This window comes from Astyanax mexicanus, chromosome 20 (genome assembly GCF_023375975.1).
Source record: "Astyanax mexicanus isolate ESR-SI-001 chromosome 20, AstMex3_surface, whole genome shotgun sequence".
NCBI classification, from domain to species: Eukaryota; Metazoa; Chordata; class Actinopteri; order Characiformes; family Acestrorhamphidae; genus Astyanax; species Astyanax mexicanus.
The window spans coordinates 12,132,668-12,152,667 of record NC_064427.1 but is presented as its reverse complement, the minus strand read 5'-3'; the positions used below and the strand labels follow the sequence as shown (position 1 = coordinate 12,152,667).

The 20,000-nt window shown below is 40.8% G+C and overlaps 1 protein-coding gene across 4 annotated transcripts in view; it reads right to left on the bottom strand.

Annotated features, from left to right (window-relative positions):
• Positions 1-20,000, bottom strand: part of ryr1a (ryanodine receptor 1a (skeletal)) — a 107,675-nt gene that overhangs the window by 55,300 nt on the left and 32,375 nt on the right. For all 4 annotated transcript variants that reach the window (XM_049468560.1, XM_049468562.1, XM_049468561.1 and 1 more), the window contains exons 28-51: positions 19,604-19,778; positions 18,708-18,916; positions 18,191-18,549; positions 17,925-18,054; positions 17,221-17,381; positions 16,580-16,742; positions 16,280-16,366; positions 15,899-16,125; positions 15,125-15,569; positions 13,139-13,708; positions 12,838-13,038; positions 11,803-11,914; positions 11,580-11,723; positions 10,451-10,724; positions 8,615-8,729; positions 8,364-8,496; positions 8,182-8,276; positions 7,792-7,927; positions 5,347-5,533; positions 4,691-4,802; positions 1,274-1,394; positions 991-1,160; positions 237-457; positions 14-104 (exon numbers count right to left, since the gene is read on the bottom strand). In XM_049468560.1, coding sequence (XP_049324517.1) covers positions 14-104; positions 237-457; positions 991-1,160; positions 1,274-1,394; positions 4,691-4,802; positions 5,347-5,533; positions 7,792-7,927; positions 8,182-8,276; positions 8,364-8,496; positions 8,615-8,729; positions 10,451-10,724; positions 11,580-11,723; positions 11,803-11,914; positions 12,838-13,038; positions 13,139-13,708; positions 15,125-15,569; positions 15,899-16,125; positions 16,280-16,366; positions 16,580-16,742; positions 17,221-17,381; positions 17,925-18,054; positions 18,191-18,549; positions 18,708-18,916; positions 19,604-19,778 — 4,638 coding nt within the window. The remainder of the gene's footprint in view (positions 1-13; positions 105-236; positions 458-990; positions 1,161-1,273; positions 1,395-4,690; positions 4,803-5,346; positions 5,534-7,791; positions 7,928-8,181; positions 8,277-8,363; positions 8,497-8,614; positions 8,730-10,450; positions 10,725-11,579; positions 11,724-11,802; positions 11,915-12,837; positions 13,039-13,138; positions 13,709-15,124; positions 15,570-15,898; positions 16,126-16,279; positions 16,367-16,579; positions 16,743-17,220; positions 17,382-17,924; positions 18,055-18,190; positions 18,550-18,707; positions 18,917-19,603; positions 19,779-20,000) is intronic.

Below are 20,000 nucleotides of genomic sequence, written 5' to 3'. Positions count from 1 at the left end.
GACAGTTACGCACCTTTAGTGGCATTTTGGCATACTCGTTAAGAATTGGCACATCGAATACCAGCCTCCTCAGGAGGTGCTGCAGCATGGAAGGGCGCAGATACCTGAAACAGATGCGTGTGAAGGAGGATGCTTTACAGAAACAGTTTAAAGAAACAGTTCTTAACTTCTGGGGCAAATTAAACATCTTCATGGCACATATGTTTGGCAGCTGAGGGTTTGACCATCACACAGACCTGCAGAGGGACATCAGGCATTCCTCTATAACGTCTCTCTGAGCTTTGGTGAGTGAGCGGCCACGTGACAGCCTGTAGATGGTGTGCAGCATAGAGTCGATCATGATGGCCCGGTGGTCCGTTCCAGCAAACAGGGGGGCACATTTAGTGATGAGAGGCAGAACAGCAGAGCAGAGGTAGCGATTTAGAGCCAGAGCCATTTCTGTGGTGCTGAACGCAGCCTGAAAACACATATAACAAAACAATCAACCTCGATAAAAATAATACCAGTACCAGCAGTACCAGGGGTATAAAACCCTTAACTGGTTAAATTATGAATTTATTGGAATCATTCAATTTATCGAAGCATTTTAAACCTATAAAACGAGGTCCTAAATTCACAGATTGTTCCCAGACTTATAAAAAACCTTGGCTTAGTAATATCTTGGGGCCACAAAAGTGTTTGGTACTGGCTGTTGGCTAGTGTTGTGAAGCATTGCATTGTATCGTAAAATTGTCCTTAATATGGTGAACTTTACAATTACATTAAAAAAATGCATGGAATTTTGTTACATTAAAAAACAAAAAAGCTAACTTTTTAAAGGTTTTTACATTTTTAAAAATAATAAGTATTTTTAACCTAAATGGAGCCGTACACTATAAATACTACATTACAAAATTAAATATGATATCAATTCCGCCGTGTGCTCCAGGATTAAGCTAAATGTATTTAAAAACACATATTGGACATATTATAAAGATTAGTGGAGCTCACTGTATCCAGAGAGGCTGCTGCCCGCATGTCCGGCAGGAATCCGACCTCCAGCACGTGTAAAAGGAAGTCTTGGTTATCAATACTATACACTCTGTCCAGGAACAGCACCATTGGGGCTTTATGATCAGGAACAAAACTGGCAGACATTTTCGGCTCAATGATGCTGTTGTCTAGAGCAAAAGAAATAAGTGCAGAGTCACACAGGAACCACGCATCAAGTTCCATCCACTACAAAACAGTGTACATATACACAACCAGAATTCCCTGCATATGTGCTGCTCACCTTTTCCAAATGCAGGGATCTGGACTGGAAGACTAATAACACCGACCAGGTCTTCAATCGGCACCAGAGACCTGAGAATTGCCCTGATCCTCAGAGCCTCACCTTTACCTGCTTGAATTAGCTGCATAGACAAAACAAAATAAAACATCACATTAGGGCTGTCCCTAACGATTATTTTTTAAACGATTATTCTAACGATTATTTTTTTCGATTAGTCGACTAATCTATTTATTGAGAAACATATTTAAATAATTATTATTTTACGTTTTAAAGCAAACGATAAATTACTATATTTATTAGGGGTGTCACGATTCTCTAAATCCTCGATTCGATTTCATTTTCGATTTGAGGGTCACGATTCGATTCGATTCTCGATTTTCTTGTTTTTTTTTCTTGTTATTATTTTATGCCTCATAAAATTTAAATAATATATTTATTATTATTATTATTATTATTATAAATATTATAAATATTATTATTATTATTTATTAAGATATATATGGTAATGCCATCTAGTGACTTTTTTTGGTAGCAACAGTGTGCACTATTAAAACAAGCAGTTTATCAGAGCTGTGTGTGGATGGCTGGTGAAACTGCTCATTACATGAAGCTGCAGTTCTTCATCCAACCACTAGCAGCAGCAGCACAAGCCCCGCTCTCTTCACTCAGTCACTACTTCAGTACAGCCCAGCCACGGGCTACAGGGCTCAGCCAGTCCGTTTTTACTGTTTCTGTAAACAAATAAAGGTTTTAACCCCACTAACCGGATAATACAGCTCACTACAGTTCATCTTTCAGCCCAAGCAGCTAACAGCAGCAGGTTAGAACAGCCGACACGGAGGCACTGCTCGGATTACATTATAAACAGGTCAGTTAGCGCGCTGCTAACCTCAGGATGTTTATAACTACGGAGTTTAGTGGACACACCACGGCCGCCAGGTAAGTCTTTTAAAGGCTACTGAAGACTATTAAAGGCTATTAGAGTGTAACCCCTGGCTCCCAGGGGTTACAAGAGGTTATTGAAAGCATTATTGGGGGGCAGAAATCAGTACAGGCTGGTTAGATAAGTGATGTGGGTATCGTCTTATAAATATTTACACATAACTTATATCTCTCCTGAAAAGCTTTTATTTTAGTCAGAAACACGCTTGTGTTTACTTTATCTGAGAGAAAGATGTTTTTTTAATTCAATGGAAAGCAACAGGTGTAGTCAATTATAAGTTTAAGATTTTTAATCCACCTCACTGTGATCTATAGTCAGTGTTCTCAAGTCACACTGACACACGCATTTCAGCGAGTTCACACGCTCTCACCTGCGCGCACCCACCCCTCCGTCAGATACAGATACAAAACCTGCGCGCCCAACCCCCGCCCCCCCTCCCCCGTTGGACAGATAAAAACAGTGATCACACTCCCGCCGACTGCGCTCATGCAGTGGCTATCTCTATTTAAATGAATAGGATGCGCTGTGTTGGTGCCGCGCCATTTGCGTAGCGCGCTGCGCTATTTGCGTAGCGCGCGCGGGAGGGATCGTCGATCCTCTTTTTGACTTCGATACTCGAGATCGTGACCTCATTTCGATTCGATTTCGATAAAATATCGAGATCGTGACACCCCTAATATTTATATATAATAACAACAACAACAACAACACAAGCCTACTAAACCAAACCCCACACTTATAATCACTTACATGTACAGCACGTTTAGATCTATAACGCTAAAAATGGATAAGCTCCCATACACCACAACCGTGTGTTGCACTGTTTTCTGTGACCGCTAGATTTTGTGACCACGGGCAAGTAGTTCTCAGCAGACCGGTGCACTGGCCGATTCGAAACGTGTTCGTTTCTAATGTTTATCCCGACTGGCCAAAACGGTTCAGTTTAGGGCTGAGGGTAAGGTGTAGGTATAGAAAGCTTCCGTTTTGCCAATGAACGCTCATAACCGTGAGCACTGGTCACAAAATTCCGACGGTGACAGAAAACGGTGTAACACCGCAGCGCCGACGGCGCTAGCTAAAATAACTTAAGGCAGCTAGCTTAGCTAAACACCTGAACTTATGAATAATGCTACTGTTTCTGGAAACTGCGAAATGCCATGCACAAATATAAACCAAAACTGTATAATTTCTGCCTGTGGCAGGTTTAAAACCTTTGGTAGACAGCCTTAAGTCTTTTTAAGGACACCCGCGGAGACCCTGATGTAAACGGTAACTTACTGTGTGACCCTGTTGACATAGTGCTCCTGGATGTTTGCGCTTCAAGTGCTCCTTTTGCACATATGTCAGAGGACCACATTGTTGCCCTTTTGCGTGAAATGCTCCCAAACTTTAGATGCCCGCTGGCGTTTTTTTTGTAGCTGGAGATTGCTCTCCGGAGTCCATGCTCTCTAGAGCTTAGATTCTCTGCCCGAACCAGACATGACCCGAGGCCCGCCCGTAAATCCGACCCGGGCTCCAGAAAATAGTCCGAGATGTAGGCGTCTGTTTTTTAATTATATTTTTATTTAAAAAAAAACGAAAATAATGAAAACTGAAAGTGAAACTAAACTAATTTATTTATAAGCGCTGTTTTCACTACCGCAGTTCTACAGCGGGGGTGTTGTGCCGATTCTGTCCGCGAAGCGGGAGTCGGATTCAGCAGGGAGTCGGATTCGGCACAAGCGCGGCGGCACCCCGCGGTCCGCGGTGTCAGTTGTAAGCGCTCGCGCTAGCCGCAAAATACGACAGAAAACACTGAGGGAGCTGCAGAATTATGTGTGGGACTAGAATATGAGCACGAGGAGATCAAAGAGAACCTTCACCTGTGAGTAGCTCTCACCAGAACAAGCAGATCTCTCTCTCTCTGTTTGTGTGTGTGTGTCTCTCTCTCTCTCTTGCACGTGAACTCCTCCGCGTTTGACTTGCAGAACTGTGTTTAGCTGTTCTTAAAAATCATTTTAATTAAATAATAGTTCTATGCTTCTATGTTACCGTGTTAATTAACATAATTCTGATCATATTTCGCTCATTCAAACAGCCCGAAAACAGCCAGTTTATGGTTCAGGTCGGGTCGGGCTAGAGCAGAACGTGCACGGGCTCGGGCTGGGTCGGTTTGGAATTTTTGGGCCCGATCTAACCTCTAATGCTCTCCACAGGCGCCGCCATGTTTACGACGCGCCGACGCACGTTATGCAAATCGATGTATTTTCGTAACCGATGACATCGATTATGTCGACGCGTCGCCCCAGCCCTACATCACATTCCTGGAAAAAACATTTTCTTGTATTTTATTTCTTGCAAAATATAACCTTTAACCTATCTGTGCAGTGAACACACTCATAATTTCCAGTGAGAACATGTGCCCGGAGCAGTGCGCAGCCATCACTGCAGTGCCCAGGGAGCAGTAAGATATGATCTACAGATTATGTTCTTACATGCATTTCTGGAGCACAGCGACCCAACAGGTCAATGAGTGCAGCGTAGAAGGACATGATGGCATTTCCTAGGTGGACTCGGTTCTCCTCATGCTGCTCCTCTCCTCCAAACCTACAACACATCATCAGAAAAACACGGAACTTTCTTACACACAGCAGACTCTGTGTTTGTTCTAAACACTAAATGACCAAAAGTGTGTGAACAACACCTCAATCAATGCTCTTCTGAGAAGGCTTTACATTAGATGTTGGAACACTGGTGTGATAAATGATAATGTTAGATGATTAGATTCTATCACTCCATCTCATCCCAAAGGTGTTGGATGGAGCTCAATTACTTCTTCTTTTTTTTTCTCTCTGTCAATTTTTTCCCATTTTCTCCACAATTAAAATGTTCTCTATCCAGTGTGTGCAGTTAAAAAATATTAATCCCATAAACACTGTTCGTAAACCTGCACTTACATTCTCATAACCACATCACTGCCATTTCAATATATAGTTTCATGGACCTGAAAATAGAGCTTTATGGGACTCCACAAGATGCTAAACCAATAGCTATCAAATCATTTACAATATTTTCTTCAGTAGCATATAGCTGAGCAAGAAACCAATGGGTTAAAAGCTGCTTAAGTGTGTGTGTGTGGTGGTGCTTGTACATTGGGAAGCGCCTGTCTTTCTTGACGCTTGGCCCGTCTCTAGCAGGGTCCTCTGAGATTTTGATGGCCTCTTCGATAGCTGCCAGCAGGCCATTTCCTCCCTCTCCTCTGAGTGCAGGACCAAAACATTCGGGCCGTCTGATCAGGAGACGCACTACAACATTTGCATTCTCCTCCACGCTTTCACCTGCAGAAAACACACCCACACCACAATGAGCCACTACATATATATATATATATATATATATATATATATATATATATATATATATATATATATATATAACAGCAAGAACTGCAATAAATTCTTTACAGATCTTTACAGAATTGTTGTAATTCCACCACACTGGAGGGTTTTCTATCATGAACGGGCTTTTTTTAATGTCATGCCACAGCATCTCAATAGGATTCAGGTCAGGACTTGAAAGTCCACTTCAAAGACTTCCTGGTGTGTTTTGGATCATTGTCCTGCTGCAGAAGTTTATTTCAGCTTGAGGTCACAAACAGATGGCCGGATATTCTTCTTTAGGACTTTTTGGTCAGCAGAATTATCTACCACCACCATGTTTTACAGTAGGTGTGATGTTGCTTTTCTGAAATGCGCTGTTACTTTTATTACATTACATTACATTTGGCAGACGCTTTTGTCCAAAGCGACTTACAATAGTGAAGTACAAAAGTAATAGGAATTAAGATAAACCATTTTTAGATAGGGCTTAAAGGAGGTTGAAGGGAAATAAAGGGAGAGAGAAGTGAAGGAGGGGAAGAAGGAAATGGGGTTAGAAGTAGTTAGTGTGTTTAGAGGTGTTAGGAGAGTAAGTGCTCTTTGAAGAGCTCTGTCTTCAGGAGTTTATTAAAGATAGTGAAAGATTCTCCTGATCTGGTAGTGGAAGGTAGTTAGTTAGAGGTGTTAGGAGAGTAAGTGCTCTTTGAAGAGCTCTATCTTCAGGAGTTTATTAAAGATAGCGAGAGATTCTCCTGATCTGGGAGTGGAAGGTAGTTTCTTCCACCATTGGGGAACTCTGTATGAGAACAGTCTGGATTGCTTTGTGTGAATGTTTGTTTGGCAAAGCGAGGCGACGTTCACTGGAGGAGCGCAGCGGCCGGGAGGTAGCAAAAGCCTTCAGGAGTGAGTGCAGGTAGGAAGGAGCCTGTTCTGTCATCACCTTGTAGGCAATTGTAAGAGTTTAGAATTTTATGCCAGATGTAATGGGACACACACTTTCCAAAAAGTTCAACTTTTGTCTCGTCAGTCCACAAAGTATTTTTCTAAAAGTCTTGGGGGTCATCAAGCATTATCTGGCAAATTTAAAATGAGACTGGGATTTGAGATGAGACGTTCTTTATGCTGGGTGGGCAAAGACTTTTTTTTACACAGGGCCATGTAGGTTTGATTTTTTTCTCCCTTAATAATGAAAACTATAAAAACTGTATTTTGTGTTTAGCTGTGTTGTCTGAGTAATATTTAAATTTGTGTGATGATCTGAAACATTTTAGAGTGACAAACATGATCATGGATCATAAAGGGGGCAAACACTTCCTGGGGATCATCAAGATATTGTTTGGCAAATGTGAGATGCACAAAGTCAGAAGTGTTTTTTGCTTTGAAACTCGCCCATGAAGACCATATTTGATCAGTCTTATTATCTTATTATTGAATCATTAACACTGACCTTAGCTGAGGCAAGTGAGACCTACAGTTCTTTCACTGTTGTTTTTTTATTATTTTGTGACCTCCTGGATGAGTTGTCCATGCCCTTTTGAAATAATTTCGGCTGGCCACTCCTGGGAAAGTTCACCAGTGTCCCATTTTTTTTTTATTTGTGGAGTTCCAAAGCCTTATAATTATTTTGTAACCTTTTCCAGACTCAGTGACTTTGTTTTCTAATCTGTTTTTGAATTCCGTCAGATTGCAGCAGAATGTGTTGCCTTTTGAGATCTTTTTATCTGCTTCTTGTTGTCAGACAGCTTCCATTTAAGTGATTTCTTGATTCTACAGGTCTGGCAGTAATCAGGTCGGCTTGTGATTAGTGAAATTGAACTCAGCTTTCCATAAATATAATTAAGTCACAGTTAATTTATGGGGGGAAAACACATTTTCACCAAGTGCTAGATTGGTTTGAATATTTTTTATCTCTTAATAAAGGAAATCACCATTTAAAAAGAGCGTTTTATGTTTACTCAGGTTATATTTGTCCGATATTAAAGTTTGTTTGATAATCTGAAAAATATATGAAAAACAAAAGAAATCTTTAAAGAGGCAAATAGTTTTTACGCCCCTGTACATCCACCAACCTGTATATCCATTAGTCTATCAGTCCATCAATTTCCCTTCTATACTTATCCATCCATCTAGCCTTTCTTTACCTACCAATCACTCCATTAGTCATCCTTTCATCTTTTCCACTCCCATTCATCCATCCATACATAAAGACTTTTACACACCATTAACAAAGACAGCAAATCTCAGGAAATCGAGGTATTTCTCTCCACCACAGGGATTCCAGCCAATATCAGGGTATCCTTTAGACAGCAGCATCGGACAGCTCTGCAGCCCACAGCCTGCCAGGTACTTCACCACCTAAACAGCGAATCATCACAATTCAGATATGAGACCCAGAGCTAAAGTAAAAGATTTGGACATTTTTTTTATTATTATTATTATTGGCTTTTAATCTACTTAAATTTATTTATGTTTAAATCATTTCTGAAGTGGATGCTCCCTCTTGATAAGACTGTTTGTGATATGCTGCAAATTAAACTAATTCTTTTCTATATTGCATACTTAAAAATGACCTTGTGCCCCACAAAATATATAAGCAAAATGTTTTTCACCTTCTCCAGGTCCTGCTCCTGAAGAGCCAGAGCGAGCTCATTGTTATCAATGCAGGACGCTGCAGCAACATCCAGAGGAGTGGAGCCTCGCATTCCTGCAACAGCAATAATCAGCTTTAGGTGCTGTACATTTCTAAACTACTTTATTAGGAATTACAGGAAGGGTAAATGAAGTGTCTGACCCAGCCCGATGCCACTGTTTTGCAGGAGGTAACTCAGGTGATCAAACATGGAGCGCTGGTTCTGGCGGCTGATTCGGCAGAAATAGCACAGAAATCGGCAGCAGTTGGTCACCATGCGTGGAAACCGGATCTCCTGAAGACAAATAATTTAAAATCAAATTATCAGCAATGTGCGCTTCATTACACCACCTACAGCAAACGTCATGCCATCCTGACTCTCAGTTGATTAACTCTGACCAGCTGACCAGTACCTTGGAGTCTCCACCACCCAGGACATTGACCATGACCTCCATGACAGTCTCATGCATACCCAGTGCCCTCATCAGGTTTGGATGCTGGTAGAAGACCTTATTGCTCATGATGTTTCTGAAGAAGAAAAATGTTTTTTTTTTTTTTGTAAAAGGTCATAACAGCAAGTAAATTGCTGCAACAATATTTGTTATAAACATCATATTTTTTACAAAAATATTGAACAATTATAGGCCAATTTCAAAATTATCATGTCTAGCAAAAAATTTGGAATCTCTAGTGAACAGCCAACTGAAATCATTTCTTAATGAAAATTCTATTTTATCCAATTATCAGTCTGGTTTTAGAGAAGGACACAGCACTATCTCGGCAGTAACACTGGTTTTAAATGATCTGTATTCAGAAAGCTTTTGATACAGTTGATCACACTCTTCTTTTAAGAAATTTAAAAAAGATTGGCTTTGATGCAAAAGCTCTTGAATGGTCCCAAAACTACCTCACAGACAGACAACAATGCACAGCATTCAATAATTATAAATCAGATTTCCTAGCTATTTCTAAGGGTGTCCCCCAAGGTTCCATTCTGGGTCCAGTTTTATTTAATATATACATTAATGATATTGCTGCCTCTGTTTCTTCCTTCGACTACAAAATACACCTTTATGCAGATGACACAATCTTATATTGCTCAGCTGATTCTATACATGCTGCAGTAATAAAACTACAGAACTCTTTTAATGCTCTACAGATTGCGCTAAATAATCACAAACTATTTTTAAATGGTAAGAAAAAGTTAATGCTGTTTTCCAGATCTCTTAATAGTGATGTTAATTGTGTAAATTTTACTACCCTGGCAGGATCCACCATTGAAAGAGTTACAGAATATAAATATCTTGGCATATGGCTGGATGAGAAACTCACTTTTAAACCTCACATTAATAAACTAGTCAGTAAATGTAGACAGAAGCTGGGTTGTTTATATAGAAATAAAGCTTGTTTCCCCATGCACGCTAGGAAAACAATTGTTGAGGCAACCCTTTTATCTGTTCTAGACTATGGTGATGTCATTTATGAATATGCCTCAGCCAGTTCCCTCAAATTATTGGATCCAGTATATCACTCTGCTCTAAGGTTCATCACTGGTGACCCTTATAGAACTCATCACTGTGATCTGTACAGAAAAGCTGGTTGGCCTCCATTAGCTGCACGAAGGGAAATGCACTGGTTAATTTTAATTTATAAAACACTCTCCGGTCATATGCCAGAATACATCACTTCATTGATCAATTTTAATAACAGTAATTATCAGACTCGCTCCAGTGGTTGGATCAGTTGCCAGGTACCGAGAGTTTTTACTGAACTGGGAAAATCTGCTTTTAGCTACAGTGCACCGGCGAGCTGGAATTCACTACAGGAAACACTAAAACTCAGCTCACTGGTGTCACTCAATCATTTTAAACTTTTAATATCTAACCACCTTCAGACAGCCTGTACCTGTTTTACTCAATCTTAATTATTTATTTTACTTCATGTTTTAGTTCTCTTATTTTTTTATTTATTTTTATATATATATTTATATATAAAAATAAATAAAAAAATAAAAAAATAAGAGAACTAAAACATGAAGTAAAATAAATAATTAAGATTGAGTAAAACAGGGTGACCCTCAATGTACTTCCGAGTTTAAAATAAAGGTTGATTGATATTATAAGAGATAGCTTTACAGAAAAACAAACAAATAATTTTACTTATTATTTATTTATTATTTTACTTATTATTCCACCTATTTATTTTTACTGTTTATATTTGTTTTGGACTCGCTTTGACCTCTGACTGACCCGATGCTCTGGATCATAAGTCTCTCCTCCTCAGGACCCATCTGCACGATGAGCAGCGAGCGGATTTGGCTCAGGCACTCCAGCAGCTCCATGGTGTCCTGAACAGACACTGCATTGATGGTGTAAGCTTTGGGCACGGCACGGATCAGTTCGCCCAGAGCGTCGTACTGCCGGTGCAGCAGACTGAACATAATTCGCACCAGCTCAGGGTTCTGGATGAACGACTCTTGTGCCCAGTGGATCATGGTGTGGGAGATCAGCTCTTGCAGTGTGCCTTGCAGATAAACCACAAATTCATAAAAAAAACTCAAATTATACATTTATACAGCACATTCCTTGAGCTCGAAAATGTGGAAAATGTTAGATTTTTTTTTTGTTTATTCTTAAGGTTATACTACAACAAGAGTTTAGGTGTACTCTTTGATGGTGTATTATTTCTGAGTGTTTAATTTACCTTTACCCTTTTTTTGCAATTTGAAACAACAATTTAAACTCACTCCATTTAGGTAGAGCTCACCCCATTTTACCTAAACTGACCAGGCGAGATATAGAAAATAAAGTAGTGTTTACTAAACATTTCTTAGTACATCAGGCAAAATGTACATTATTCATATTAGCTCCTGGCATCAAATAGTTGCGTAATAGGCATGTCCTCCCAACTCTCCCACCATCAGTATGTAGTCTTGCCCACCAGGGCTACCTGTTCTTGGAATTCAAGTGTTTTATACAATGGTTGACTGCCAGACCACTGTGTTGTAGGTTTTAAGAGCAAGTTACAATTTTCTTTACTGCCAAAGTGTGACTTGATGCTGGCTGAAACCTGCAATGAAGAAACTCTATTCTGGATTGATTTTCCCAGGCTGACAGAAGGGAAACATTTGTTTTCCTGTATTAAGAAACAATAACTTAACTTAACCTTCTGAGTCAGTAATAGTTAGTCATGGTGAGCAAGACTACCCACTGATGTTAAGTTAGGGCTAGGCACATCCCAAATACGCAATAAAAAAGATGCTAAGAACAAGTAGGAAATATGTACATTGTGTACTTTTTATTGGTTTCTTGATTATTGGTGATTATGGGCTGTTGGACAAGTAACAGGACAGAACTGAATCACAGTAAAATGTCTCACTGGGCTTCTTCTCATCCTCTGGTTCCGGTTCTGCTTCCTGCTTTCTCCTGCGAAGATTCTTCACCTTCTCCAGCAGCCGAACGAGCCGCCCACGCAGAGATGTGTCCACCTGCTCTTCCTCCTCCTCTTCCTCGATATGCACTCCTATACAGACAGATACACTTTAGCAATATTAGCTTCATACTGGGTGTAATTTGTACAGGGGAGCTGGAGTCAGACTGACCGCAGTGAGCCAGCAGGTCATTGTGGAACAATTGGAGACCACTACGAACTTCCTCAGGAACCGGACAGTCCTCCTCCTCTGGACAGTTCTTAAAGTTCATCAGCATGTTAACCTAGAAGCACACAAATGGTATAGGATAAGGTGGGTAGTGGTACTATGTATGGTGGTCTCTGAGGTGTGGTGGTGGTGGTCTGAGAGGTGTGATGCTCTCTGAGGTGTATGTAATTATCTCTTGGGTATGCAATTGCTTCTGTGGTGTATGTGGCGGTCTCTGAAGTATGTGGCAGTCTATGCAGTGTATATAATTATCCCTCATTAAATACATATAATAAAAAAATATTAGGTACGCAGTGGTCTTTAAAGTGTACGAGTATGGTCTCTGAGGTACAGTTAGGTCCATAAATATTTGGTCAGTGACACAATATTCATGGTTTGGGTTATGTAAACCAACACGCTGTATTTGATTTGAAAATTATATTATATTATAATAATATATAATGATATTGCAAAGGTATGCAGAGGTTTTTAAGGTGTACCTGGTGGCCTCTAAGGTTTATAGTGGTCTCTGAGGTATATGTGGTGGTCTCTGAGGTATGCAGCTGTCTCTGAGGTGTATGTGGTGGTCTCTGAGGTATGCAGATGTCTCTGAGGTGTATGTGGTGGTCTCTGAGATATGCAGATGTCTCTGAGGTGTATGTGGTGGTCTCTGAGGTATGCAGATGTCTCTGAGGTGTATGTGGTGGTCTCTGACGTATGCAGAGTTCTCTGAGATGTGTGTGGTGGTCTCTGTGTATGTGGTGGTCTCTGAGATATGCAGATGTCTCTGAGGTGTATGTGGTGGTCTCTGAGGTATGCAGAGTTCTTTGAGGTGTATGTGGTGGTCTCTGAGGTATGCAGATGTCTCTGAGGTGTATGTGGTGGTCTCTGACGTATGCAGAGTTCTCTGAGGTGTATGTGGTGGTCTCTAAGGATGTATGTGGTGGTCTCTGAGGTGGTGTTCTTAGGTGAGGTGAGGAGTGTGAGTATGAACTGTACCTGTTCCTGTGGTGGAGAACGGAACTCTCTGGTCTTTCTAGCAGTCTCTGCGGCGGACATTGTAAAGGCTTGCATAAGCTCGTTATAGCGCTGTCTCTGATTGGTCTGAACCTGATTAACAAACCGGTCTGAAAACGCCACTATAGCCTCCACACGGTGCCGAAGCTCACAGTCACAGAAATACTGCAGCAGTGTACACATCTGAGAGAGAGATACAGGAAGAGATCACTTTCTCACGTTACACTGGATTATACAAAACCAAAATTTGTATAAAGGATAGATAAAAAACATGAAAAAGCACCTGTAATTTAACAGACTCAGGCAGTTTCATATGAAGTAGCCCCTCTCCCACATCCTCATGCTCCTTAGGCTCCTCCTTGCCTACTGCAGGCTCCGCCTCAAGCCCCGCCTCTTCATCGGTTTCTTTTTCTCTGTCGGTTTTCTCAGCCAGGGCATCTTGGCCCTCCTCCTCTCTCTCAGTTTGTTCTTCCTCTTCTTCCTCTTCCTCCTCCAGCTCCTCCTCCTCTTCTTCTTCTTCAGCGACCCCTTCATCCACCAGCTCATCTTCTTGCTCCCTGTGTTTCTCTTCTTTCCTCTCCTGGGCTCCCTCCTCCCTCCTGAGCTCTGGCTGCTCCCCCTCTTCTCCCTCATGAACTGGGGGGTCAGAGTCGTTGAAGACGGACGGCTCGATCAGTTTCAGGATGTGTTTGACGTCCTCGTCCTCGAACACCCCCATGATGAGCAGGGTGCTGATTAGCTTCAGGATTGGAACAAAGTGGAACTCGACACTGCCCCCTACAGGGTCACGCATGGCCTGACCACCATCCTGCACTGCTTCTGTCAGCATGCTCAGGGCGTGGTCCTTCAGCATCTGAGGAGAGTTGTAGTCAAGACCACAAAAGCCAAAGAAAAGATACAAGAGACAAGATAGAGGCCTGATTAATCATTTTTTATCATACAAAAATAAAATAAAAAAATTGTAAAAAGTTTCATTATTTGGTAAATCACTGTACATTCAGCCTAAATTATTATACATAACTGATTTTAACATATGTTTTGCACATAAAAAAGGCATGAATTTTGTGTGATAAAATAAAAATACATAAATAATAATAAACAAATAGCTAAATCAATAATCTATGAGATCAATAATTTATGGTCTCGAAATTACAGGGTAATCTGCATATAATAATACTAAATACTTAAAAATGTGTTAACTAAGAAATAGTTTGTAACCTTAGCTCTTAAAATTTCATTTTTAAAACAGCTGTTAGAGTTCAGTCTGGCTTGCACTCATTACCATATCTTTGTTCAATTACAAATTATATTGACTTAAAATGCTGATTGTAAATCTTTACTACCATAATGTTACACCAGGAATTAATTATTTTGTCACAGATGCACAAAGTGCCAGACTGTCTACCTTATCTAGCTAGGTTAGCTAATGTAGCTAAAACAGTAGAAATATGTTTAACATGTCACCACATTTTAATATTTTCAAAAAAGCTAACTATATACTGTTTACTTGAATCATTCCTCACGGTTGGCCAAATAATGGATACTGGCTTTTTAACTTAACCTAGCTAATGCTAGCTAGCATTACTAGTAACACTAGTTATCTCAGGCTCAGACTCCATCACATGTCCTATTTAACCTGGTTTGGTAATAATAAAATATAAAGTTACACAATAAACCCAATTGATTGTCTTTTTCCCCTTACAGTTGAACTCAGATCTTCCCAGCTTCATCCAGCTAACCGAGCTAGTTACCTCAGCCTCAGAATCCACCACGGGTTTAATTTGACCAAATTCTTAATAAATAATAAAATACAGTTAAAATATAATTAGCTAATATTGCACCATTAAACCCAGGCAATAGCCTTTGTCCTCACTTTTACACCAAGTGGTGGTTTATCAGACTTTGGCCTTATCTGGTCTTAGCCTTATCCAGCTAACCTAGGTTAGCTAAGCTAACTATCTAGATGTTAAGCTAGTGTTAAGCTAGTTCAGTTACCTCAGACTCACACAGCAGTTTATCATTTCTTCAGAGCTAGCTACACAAAATTGAGCCTGCTCTCTTTCTTACTCTAACTTTACTTTACTTATTAATAATAATATCTATTACTACCCCTCATAGACATTAATTTCAGCACTACGCAAAAAGAAAGAAAGAAAGAATAAAAAAAAGGAACAAAATAAAGAGAACGAACAAGAGGGAGCAGAGAAAGAGCAAAAAAAAAGGGAAATAGAGTGACAGAAAGAAAGGCCACGACTGATCCTGTGTGTACCTGCAGAGGTATGACGGGGCTGAGTGTGTACAGGTCGGCATTGGTCCCCACGAATCCGGTTGGTGCGAAGTGCAGTTTGGGTCGCAGGCAGGTGGTCAGGCCGACGCCAGGCAGGGCGTGGGCCTTCTCCGCATCCGAGTACAGCGTGATGCTGCGCGTCTCGTCTGTCATGGGCACAATGAACTCCCGGTTGGTCATCAGGCGGTTGCGTTTAGCGGACTCCAGGTGCATGGAGATGAGCAGGTCATAGTAGCCGCTGCGGATCGGGCCTGGCAGGTAGGTGTTCTCAATAGCATAGAACAGCTGAGACTCATCCACATGGCTACAGAGCGCGTGTGACACTCGGTTGTTTCCCAGAGCACACACAGAACCATACAGCTTCAGAGTGTGATAGTGGAACTTCATCAGATCCATCCGCTCAGACAGTTCCAGGATGTCAATACACCTGCAGAAAATTTAAAGAACTTTCACTACTATTCACTTCAGTTCCTGACCCTCTTTATAGCATTCAATCAAACACATTGTTTCTGTTACTGTACCTGTATGTAAACTAAAACACTTCTTATGAATTCAGCAGGGCTAAACTGCAGTTGACTGAAAAGTTGGAGCTAGTTTGCCATTAATTAAACGAATAAGAAACTGAACTGCTGTAGGCTGAATGGATGAAGCTAAACTGCTGTAGGCTAAATTTGTGGAGCCAAACTGAAGTAGCCAGAATGGGTTGAACTAAAGTGATGTAGGCTGAATGGATGAAGCCTAACTGATATATTTTACCTGTTCTCTTCTGGGATATGCAGGGCCATCATGGTGAGTGGCTCAGTGCACTGCACCATCCAGCCAAGCTTCTCACTCACACGCCCTGTGTCTGGGGCCAGAAAGTCGTTGGGCATTCGACTCCAGATAACCGGGGTTAGCATCTGCATGTCTAGGCGGGGAGGGCATTGCGGAACTGGGTTCTTACGGTCACTGCGGAACATGGCTGCCGAGATGGGCATGATGTTCTGAGGAAAGAGTGGACCAAAAATCAAATTACACTCTTGAAAAAGGAAGTTAAGAAAGTGGTTTGAGACATGCTTGGATATTCAGCTAAAAGCTTATTTCCCTTATAAATATTTTATAAATATAAATATAAATATATAAATCTCCAGCACAAACCTTTAGCTTGCCAAGCTCCACCTGCAGCATGTTCTGGCTGGAGGGCAAACAGAACACAGCGGGGAAGAGTTTGGTATTGGGCTCCACCTGAAACACACAGCAACTGATCACTAACACACACAGGTCCAGGTAAAGGGTTGCAATGGCCATAGCCACAGGAAGGTATTTTGAGTAAGGGGTGCTGAATTTGCTCTCCAAACTTGGTAAAAAAAAATAGTGGCAAAATTAGAAATACATTTTCTAATATATACATTTCTATTCTGACTAAAATGCACACCAGTTAAGCAGCCTGCAGCTCACCTGGTAGAAGGTATTGACTTCCTTCCCATTTGCTGCAAAGGTCATGAGACCTGTATCAAGGTCGACGAGGCAGCCAATCACAAAGTCCTCCTGACTGATGCGTGTCTGCTGGGAGCTGCTGAACTCTCCACCCCAGACCATGTAACAGTTACTGCGCTTCATACTGGAGAAAGCAAAACAGAGGCTTTAACCACACAAACACACACACACACACACACAGAAACACACACGCACTGCACATTTTACACATATTCTTTATATGGTAATTTTATGTAAACTGATCTATTGTGTAAAACACTGTAAGTCATTTAGAGTGGGTTTGGTCTAAGACAGCCTGTTCCAGTTAAATTGTTCACAGTGGTGGTGAATGAATCCAGATGTGTTAACCTCTAAAAACTCCATCATAAATAGTTTTTACACCAACTCATTATAAAAACACTGTCTAACGCAATAAACACTGTTTATTCTGTTTGTTCTGATAGGATATATGTTTTAAACCTGCCTTTATTATCGCATATCATTTAAATAGTGGAGTATTTTTTGACAATGTAGTCATATTTTACAGGAAATGGATGGATAGAGTAAAATAAATGAATATATTAATAGTACTAATGTGGGTATTATATCAGACTTATCTTTACCTTTCATGTATGTTTCCTTTATCATCTCCCACGGTGACGGTAACATTCCTCACTTTACTCAGATCAAAATGAAGGTCGTACTGGTGGTAGTCAGGGGTCACCCAGCCGACCCAAACTCCACTAGGCTCCTGACCGGCAAACACACGCACCGAGTAGTAATACTGTAGATAAAACAAACACACACGCACACACAAACATTTCATGAGATACAGGATTAAACTAACTATTTCGTAGCAATATAGTTTTAGTTCACAACACAACTTTTTAAAACCCCGTTTTCCCCCCAGTTTAGCTCTGATGATTATTACATTCACTCAGCTGTACTCCACCTATTACTAGCTTTAACTGCCCCAACACCAGGAAAATGAACACTAGCACATGCCTCCTCTGATAAATGTGAAATCAGCCACCGACTCACTACTGCTGATGTAGTATTGCCAAGTAGTATCAACACAGCGTGCTCGGTTCTGATACATCAGCTCACAGACGCCTAGTACTGATTGACATCACCTTGGGAGTGATAAGGGGAAAGAGTGCCATCTACCCACCCAGAAAGAGAAAGGCCATTTGTGCTCTCTCAGGGCTCCGGCAGCTGATTTCGAAGAAGCATGACCGGACTCAAACTAGCGACCCCTGATTACTTAAAACTTTTCAATAACTACTCAATACTACAACAAATGATACTGCTGTTTTAAAGAGCGTACAGTAGTTGTGCTTGAAATGATTTCCACATCGTCTCGATCATCTGGGACCACGTCCTCCACCAGGCGGGGAACAGTGGGGACTACAGGTGAGGGAGCGATAAAAGCAGCTTTCTTTGCCTTGGAGAAGAACCTGGAGAAGAACATTCACAAGACAGTCACAAGCAGCTTCAGGTAAAAGGCCTCTGCACATTATCTGATTTACTTCAACTGTCAAACAAATAATTAAAATGATGATTATTTTCCCTCCACCTCTATTATCGACTCACCCTTTCTTTTTGCTCTTCTCTGTAGTCGTGTCTTTCTCATTCTCACCCTCCTTTATGCCAGGAAGCTCTTTAGGCACTGAGGGCTCCTTCTCTTTCTCCTCTTGCTCTTTGCGTGTGGCACATTTCTTTAAGAGCTCGTAATCTGAGTTGGGGTCCACCTCCAGCACCTCATCCTCTGGGATGGTGAGAGCGCGGGTCAGGGGGGTTTGGCCTGCTGGCACTTTGAAGGTTTCATGGAACTCAATGGGCATGCTCAGCCTGAAGAACAGCAGGTCTGTGTTAGCATTCTGAGATCCGAAAGTTTTGTGGGTCAGCTTTAGACAGGGGGCGCTGTCCACTGTGCCGTCTACACGGGACACCTGAAAGTAATATCAGTGGAGAAATGCAGGTGAGAATAGCCAGTTATATGCCTTACAGTACAAGTAAAGTGCACCAGCATCACAAGCTTACTGATGTGGTTATCAAGAAAACCCTAAACAGCTGAAAACCTTGATGCTTTTCAATCTTTTGCACTTACTTCAAAATGAGGATGGTCGGTTGGAACCGGCACAAACTGTGGCAGGCTTTTGCTGAACCACATGGTGATGTCTCTCTTCATGTTGATAGCAAACGGCTCAAAGCCTTCCTGCAGACCACAGATGGTGAAATATCGCAGGCTGCTCACGTTCTGGCCCAAGTTTATGCGACCCACCTGAGAGAGGCCCAGACTACACACAGGGATGAAGCCTGAGGAAGAATTCATTCTTATTAAATAAGAATATACACACAATTCTACTAAAATTGTTAGACTGAATGCTGTTTTAAGAATCTATTCACTGTACTTTCAGTCATATCAGCTAATTTTCATAAAGCTATCTGTAAATATGTCCTACTTTAATCCAACTTTTATCCAGATTCTTCCTGAAAGCTGTTCCTTTACCATTACAGTGTCTACTCCAGGGTATATTTAATGAGTTGTATGTAGAAGATTTTCTCTTTTATGTGAAACGTCCTAATGGTGGCTGAAATGAGCACTATTCAGAGACAGACAATCAATTCACAGTAAAAGCAAGGCTAATATACAGCTTCCAAACACAGCCCCTATGTACAGGTGGACCAGAAACACACTGTAGATGTGATGCTAATGAAATCTTTGTGAGTTTGTGGGGGCTGTATATGGCATTGTAATTTTTGGTATAAAATAAATGTACAGTGTTTGACACTGAATTATTTATACTAATCACTTTTATTTGGATGGAGATATTTTGATGTGTTTACTTTATAAAGCTTTCTCTTTCAAACTTAATAGAATTGTACTGAATTAATAGTATTTGTAAGGATCTACATTTGTATGGTTTTGGCTGTTTAGTGACTATTACATTGTTATGTTCATTCCCAGGTGACTGTATTTTAATATAAGGCGTGCTTGATTACCCTCTCCAATTTCAATGTCTTTGAAAGCCATCTCAGAGCCGGAGTCACTGATCAGCATCTCTCCATTCAGGGTGAACATAATGTTCTGCTCAGTCAGGTCAATCATGCAGCCCACCACATCACCTGACTGCCACTGACGCCCAAAAGGCTCGCTGCCCACGTGCCAACGCTGAGCCTGAACGCCACCAAATAAAAAAAACATCCTCTCATCAAAACATGAATCAGAATACCAATATAAAGTTTATGGAAAGCTATGATGCACAAGTTGTTTTATTATTTAAATCTAATTATATATTTTTTAATACAGAAATATGCATGTAGATTAAGTTGGCCTAAACTGACATTTACAAGGCTAATGTAGCTAACAAGCAATGTAAGATTGTGTACAACAATTAGC